This window comes from Apium graveolens, chromosome 10, assembly GCF_009905375.1.
Source record: "Apium graveolens cultivar Ventura chromosome 10, ASM990537v1, whole genome shotgun sequence".
Taxonomy (NCBI): domain Eukaryota; kingdom Viridiplantae; phylum Streptophyta; class Magnoliopsida; order Apiales; family Apiaceae; genus Apium; species Apium graveolens.
Window position 1 is genome coordinate 225,890,029 of NC_133656.1, and position 7,149 is coordinate 225,897,177.

Below are 7,149 nucleotides of genomic sequence, written 5' to 3' on the forward strand. Positions count from 1 at the left end.
AAAATGCTTACCTAATACGCATTTTAAATTGAGTATTACTAATACGCATTTTAGAAATGGATAACTTGTGTAAAAAAAATTACAAAAAAATTAAAAAATAAATAAATTTGGATGTGCATTTGTGAGATGCGTATCATGCCATTCCAGTACATGAATGCGTATCATGGTTCAGCTTTTTTCTTTGGCCATATCTTTAAAAACGGGTATTCTTGTTATATTTTCTAAAAAAAGGTATTTTTGCCATCTCCCCGTAATATCCCTAAACTTGTTACAGAATTTAACACTGTTGATTTTATAATTGATCAGTGGAGTATAGATTTTTGTATGTTCTACTCCGCTTTTTGAGTTACCACTCACAGAGTGCGAAGAAGAATAATATAGATTTCCGGGTTTCCCCTAAACGTGATTGGTTTTTGAGTTTGATGGCAAAAGCAAACTTATCAATTTTTTTTATATAGACTCTTGATCTCATCCATAGCAATTTTCTCCTGAATTTGTTGACTTAAAATTATGAAAATGGCAAAGTATAGCAATAAGTGCTGCCATAAAAGTACGCGTCTGATTAAATTTACAACCTCATAGTTAGAAGCGTGTATAATTTATTTTGCATGTATGAATTTCAATTGACCATAACTTTTTTTTTGGGGGGGGGGGGGTCATTAAAATATAATTTGTTTAGAAAATAAACTATACAGAAGATCTTGATGGGCTTTAGCTGCATGGTGCAAAGTGGTGGTTATAGCCTTATAGCGGATTCAACAATGGCTCCAACAGTGACAAACATTCACAAAATCGTATACATATAACTGCAATGGTGTCTGCTGCTACTCCCCTTCACCATATAAACTATACTCTTCACTTGCCTTCACATAGAAAAGAACAGAAAGGTTTCACTTTTCCCAAAAGCCCTGGAAGAAACAAGAAATTGAAGGCTGAAATCAGGGAGCCCAAAATAAGAATTATACTCAGATTGGGCTTTTAATCTGTGGCTTACGATGAAGCTGAGAAAAGATTACATAGACCAGATGCTTACCTCCGTTTACTCTAGGAATCTACTTTAACCCCTTCAACAAGTCAAATAAATGGTTTCCCTCAAACAAGATCATGCTGTTCCTGGTTAATGAGCTGCTGAATCTAATTTGTGGTGTTCAAATTATTCCTTAAAGGCTCCACGAAATTAAAAAAAAAAAAACTGGTGTATAGCCAAACTTGTACGGTTAGTCCAAAAGTTGAAGCAAATGATGTGCAGTTCTTATTTAAAATTACCTTATGAGAACATCGAGGGAACCTCAGTTTGACCAGAATGAGTTTATTCAGCAGCCAGGCATGATTAAATTAGCTGATCATCAGGATACAGGAGAGGCCTCAAGTAGTTTAATTTTTCTTTACCAACATTGATTCAATATAAATCCTGTACGTGTAACACCTGCAAAGACCAACATTGATGCTAAAGCTGTAACCTTGTAATATGAAAAATTAAAACCTAAATTTCAACACATTCGTATTACTAACTCTATCCATAGGTTTGATCAAATTTAAATATGTAAAGACCAATGATGTACTCACTCATTCCCTTTTTAGTTGTCACATCTGACTTTGATCCAGTCAAATTATCTAAAATTTGACCGAAGTTTATTAATATTTTATAACTGAACAAAATAAAAAAATTACATAACTGAAAAGTACATTTAATCTACTTTAATATATAATTTTTAGTTTTTATAAATAATATGAGAGTAATGTTTAATATTTGGTCAAAAATTGGTCAATTTAACTTCTATAAAAGGAAATGTGACAACTAAAAAGGGACGGAGGGAGTTATTTTTATTTACCAAAGATCCATATACGGACAGTGCAAGATTGTCATCCTAATTCTTAAACAACCACATAGGACCACAAATCACAATCAAGAATGCTACCTATTTTGAAAATAACATAAATCTATCTGATCTCTTTGGCATTGCTTATCTTTTCTCTTCATGGCATTTCTTTTAAGTTCAAATTAACCATCATGTACAATGAAATTCCCCACATATAGTCACTAGAATTAAAATATGCACGAGCGCGGAAGAGATAGCGCGGATAGGAAATAATTACCTAAAATTGTTTTAGGATGATTATTGCTGGAGTAAACTAACCTAAGGTTGAGACCTAGTGATCTGTGCAAACTTACTTTTTCTAGAAAGAGGCTAGAATCCCGTCAGTAAAAGATTCAACATGTAGGGGAAAACAGCTTCAACTAGCTCACCTTCAAGACGAGTAACAATATTAGCTATGCAGATGTAGTGGTGCTGGTGAATGCTAAGAAAGGAAAGAATGTTCACTAGGAAAAATATAAACCGATGTTTGATGAAGATGACCTACTCCAGGTCACATGCCAGAAATGCTCAATTAACCGCTTTCTGTCAACATACAGGCTTAATTGCAAAGCAAGGCCTTATCTGCTACTTTTTACATACATAATCGAGTTGGGTGTCAGTATCAGGAGGAGATACAATCCTATGACTACTAACATAAAAGGAAGATGTTTCATACCTGCAGTTGCACTAGCCACATACACATCAATTAGTACTTGAGAGGCCAGTATATTTGAATTTACACACAACCTCCTACAGAACAGGTCAGTACTTTGGCCAGGTTATTTGCCTTTTGTAGCTCCCCTCTCGAACAGAATAAAGTTATTAGATCACAGTAAGAATCAAAGTCTTTTTCCTGAGAATCTTTATCTAAGTAATTATGATGCTGAACCACTTTATCTAGTTCAACCTCATTGCATGTTTCTAAATCTAAGTAAGTTTCGTCATTCGAGATCGAACACTGAGAAACAAAACTTTTACTTATACTTTGGGCTCCAAACTTCTCTAGCGGGAAAAACATTGATGCAACTTCGTTGAGGACAGTGTTTGCCTCTTGAATTCTCCCTTGATCACACAAAAAACTAAGCAAATGTTCCATAGGTTCGGTTTTAAACTTGGTCTCAACTTCTTTTAGCATATCGATAACAGATGGAGACTGAAGCATCTCCCTTATAATGCTACGTGACTCTTCCATCCTTCCTTTCGAACATAGGCCCCTTACCAAAAACACAAAACCTAAGAAATCAGGCAAAACTCCTTTGCTTTTGAACTCGAAAAAGAGCTTCAGAGCCTTTTCCAGGTCACCTATATGGTAGCAGCAGTTTATCACAGCACTAACGGTAAATTCATCAGGTTTGAGGCCTTTATCCTCCAAATTAAGTAGAAGATCTAAAACTTCCTGAATTTGTCCAAATCGGCTGTGCCCATTAATCAGTGAGTTGTAAACCCGTGTATTTGGGTGAGAACCCTTAATGACCATCCTCTCAAACAACTTTCTGGCATCAAGCAAACACCCTTCTCTAGATAACGCGCTGATAAGGGTTGAATATGTGATCAATGAGGGAACCATATTAATGTTCTCCATTGAATTAAATAGCCTGAATGCTTGAACAAGGCATCCTTGACGGCACAAACCATTTATGACTGAATTATAGGTGATTATGTTTAGAATAATACCCTTCTTCCTTGCAAAAGAACACACATCTAAGGCCTTACTGATATAACCGTCTTTGCAAAGTCCATCTACCACAATAGTGTAATCAACTACATCAATGACGGGTAGATTAGTTTTCGATTCCATGACTAGACTATATGCATCCAAAGAATTACCGTTGTTTATTAGTTTTGAAAGAACAGATACAGGAAAGGTGATACCCCCCTTCATCTTTCTAAGAAATTTAAGGGCCTCATTTACATTTTCTAGACATAGAAGATGTACAAGTATCCTGCTTACTTCAGGTCTAATAATTCCGTATATTTTCACTAGTGTACTTACAGTAGGCCAAGTCAGTAATATCTTGCTTTCACTGTTAAGTGCCCTTAAGATGCAATAGTGAGACCAGCTGGACACAGTTGACCCTTTACTCCTCAACATTGAGTACACATCATAAGCACCCTCAGGAAATTCCCTTTTATATAGAAAAGCTACAACATGGTTGCACGAAATATCAAATAATTCAGGCTCCAAACTTATAATTTTACGTGTAAAATCCAAAATCCCCTCTGCACTTTTTACATGAAATATTGCTTTTAGCAATATCATGAGCATACCTACATCAAAAGACACAGCTCTTTCACCAAACTCTATAAATACATCAGTGGCCATTTCTGTCATAAACATTTTGCAGAGCCCATGCATAATACAACTGTAACATTCAACAGAAAAAATGGATGTCTTCCGCAACTCGTCAAAGACTTCAAGTGCCTTGTCAAGTCTACCAACTTTACAGTATCCATCAATCAAATTATAATAAGTGATGGAGTCTGCTGTTAATTCCAGTTCTGCCATCCTCTTGTAAAGTGCAAGGGCGTCCCCATAAAAACCAATCATAAACAGTGCTCTAATAAGACTGTTACACATAACCAGATCAAGACGAACACTTTCTTCTTCCAGTCTCTTCCTCATTTCTAACATCCCTGTGACATTCTGTTCTCTAATATACCCCTGTAATATAGTACAATAAGTAACAACATCTCCAAGTATGTGTTTTGAAACATCATCTGCCTCACATGTCCTCCCAGCTTTACACAAGCCATTAATCACGGTATTATACGTTACAATTCCTAAACATATACCCCTTTTCTCCATGTCAGCAACAAGATGACACGAATAATCCAAACAACCTCCCCTACAAAAACCATCAATCAAAGCTGCATACATAATCTCATCCATTTCAACTCCTAAATCTCTAACCAACTTAAACAACTTGAACCCCTCTACTAATTTCCCTTTCTTGCAAAACCCCATTATAATCGCCGTATAAGTAACCACATTAGGCCTCGACCCCTCCTTCTCCATCTTCCTCAACAACCCAACTCCCTTTTCCACAACCCCTTGTTTAGAAAACCCGTCTATAAGTACAGTATACCCAATAGTATCCATAACTAATTTCCTCTCCACCATCTCTTTATACTTCCCCAAACCCTCCCTCACAAACCCTTCTCGAAAACACTCATACATCCAACAAGTATAAAACACAACATCAAATCCCAACCCATCTTTCTCTACACAACTAATCAACTCGTTCAATCTGCCTAGCCTATAATAAGCCCCAAAAACAGCAGTACAAGTCACAACATTTGGATGCAAAGCATAAGACTTTACGGCATTTTCGAAAAACCCAATTGCAAGATCAGGCTTATTAACCTTAACAAACCCAGAAATTACAGAACTACAAACAAAATTATCAAATGGGTTTTCATTATTCAACATCATCATCTCCAAGACTTCAATTGCTTTATCCATATTACCCATTAAACTAAATGTATGTATATAAGAAAAATAAGTGAAATAAGAAGGAGAAGTACCACAAATTCTCAGCTGAGCAAGAGCTTTTTCTGGGTCTTTTGTATCTATGCAAAATCTTCGATATAGTACACGAAAGATACCATTTTGCTGTGTAGATACACAAGTTCTTGAAATAAAGATGCAATTTTTAATGAAGCGCATTGTGGATTTATACATGGTGATGGTGGAGAGTGAAGTGAGATTGTGCGTGAGATTCTTGTTGTAACTGGGCTGAGTTCATTTGGGAGAAATTGAATTGAATTTTGTGTGTTTATTCAAGAACCCCCAAGAACTGGAAATGAACAACGAGGTGCGTGTATTTTATTTTCTGCTTACCGTTGCCGTAAAAATCGCAAATGGGTGTAAAAAAGTAACTGAGAAACAAAAATTGATAATTGTTTGGTAATTTATTTCAAATATTTTTAATAATATTATTATTAAAAGTCAGATTATTTTAAAATTATGGAGACTCGTTTTCTCTAAAATCAGATTTGTGGTTAAAAATATTTGAGAATTTTTTTTAATTGAAAATTACAAAACTTTTTTACCTTTTATTAAAAATTACAAAACTTTTTTTTACCTGTTTTAGGTAAAAATAATTATTGATATCTACTGCAACAATACCAGTTAGAACCTAAATTTAAAGTAACACGAGGATAACATCTTTTTTTATAAAAATACTAAAAATAACAAATTAGATAATAAAATTAATTTTAATTTCAATCACTTGAGCATGACATAATTAAATAAGGTGAATTTTTTGTATATTTACATTAATTTCACAAATTAGAATTGTTCATTTTGTTATATCACTTATATTAGAAACGTAAAACAGTGAATATGCTCATTAACAGTTGATGTTCAGTCAAAAGGGTTCAATTTGAATTAAGTTCAACTTAAAAATGAATAGAAAATGAACTTTGATTTCAAAGTTCACTTTTAATTAACATAAAAATAAGTATAATATAATAGTTGTTTCAACGAAAAACGAACAAATTAGATTAAAGAAGAAGATGAAGAAAAATAACGAGGAACAAAAGCATAAATTTCTAAAAGTGAGGGGAGCTTAAAAGGAAAGCAAAAGTCAAGTACAATTACAAATTCTCGTTTCATTAATAATAGTCGATTTAAATTATCTTGTTCATTGTTCATGTGACAAGTATATAAGCTATCATTTCTCAGTTGTCTTTTTCATATGATAAAGTATATAAACTATCAGTTGTTTTCTTTGGATATCTGTATTCTATCATGACAACAACATCAACCAGTTTGGACGAGTTATATTCAAGATTGGATCTAGAAGAGGACGGTGAAGAATGAGTAATTATCCCAGAGGGGGGATACGAAAATGTCAGAATACATATGTATTTGTGGAAAGATTTTTTACTGAGAAGAACATCAATTTTAATGCTATGAAAAACGTGTCTGTATTATGGCATCCAAATCAAGGAATGGAAATACATGATATGGGGGGCCATAGATATTCATTTGTTTTTTATCGTACCCTAGATATGCATAATGTGTTGGATGGACCATGGACGGTCGAACAAAGCCTGTTAATTTATCATAAACTCGAAGGTATTGAAGATTCACATCTAATTAATTTACTTAAAATTGATATTTGGGTTCAAGTTTATGATATCCCGAAAGGGCTTATATCTGAGAATCTCTTTGTAAGCATTGAAAATTTTGTGGGTAAATTTATTAAAACAGACCATGTTAATCTGAATCGAGGATGGCGAACATATGCACGCATAAGGATAACAATGGATCAGGGTAAGCCAT

At 34.2% G+C, this 7,149-nt stretch overlaps 1 protein-coding gene across 20 annotated transcripts; it reads right to left on the reverse strand.

Moving 5' to 3' along the window:
* Nucleotides 1-525: 525 nt before the first annotated feature.
* LOC141689741 (pentatricopeptide repeat-containing protein At5g57250, mitochondrial) lies at nt 526-5,667 on the reverse strand. 20 transcript variants are annotated; one of them, XM_074494114.1, is made up of 6 exons: nt 2,536-5,667; nt 2,341-2,447; nt 2,174-2,248; nt 1,267-1,426; nt 1,034-1,134; nt 526-908 (listed from the first exon to the last, which is right to left on the reverse strand). In XM_074494114.1, exon 1 carries the CDS (start codon nt 5,539-5,541, stop codon nt 2,596-2,598), a length of 2,946 nt encoding a protein of 981 aa, XP_074350215.1. In that variant the 5' UTR covers nt 5,542-5,667; the 3' UTR covers nt 526-908; nt 1,034-1,134; nt 1,267-1,426; nt 2,174-2,248; nt 2,341-2,447; nt 2,536-2,595. The 20 variants fall into 20 exon arrangements, with proteins under 20 accessions (XP_074350215.1, XP_074350216.1, XP_074350217.1 ...); XM_074494115.1 differs by having other exon boundaries at nt 526-932; XM_074494116.1 differs by lacking the exon at nt 1,034-1,134.
* Between the last annotated feature and the right edge of the window lie 1,482 nt (nt 5,668-7,149).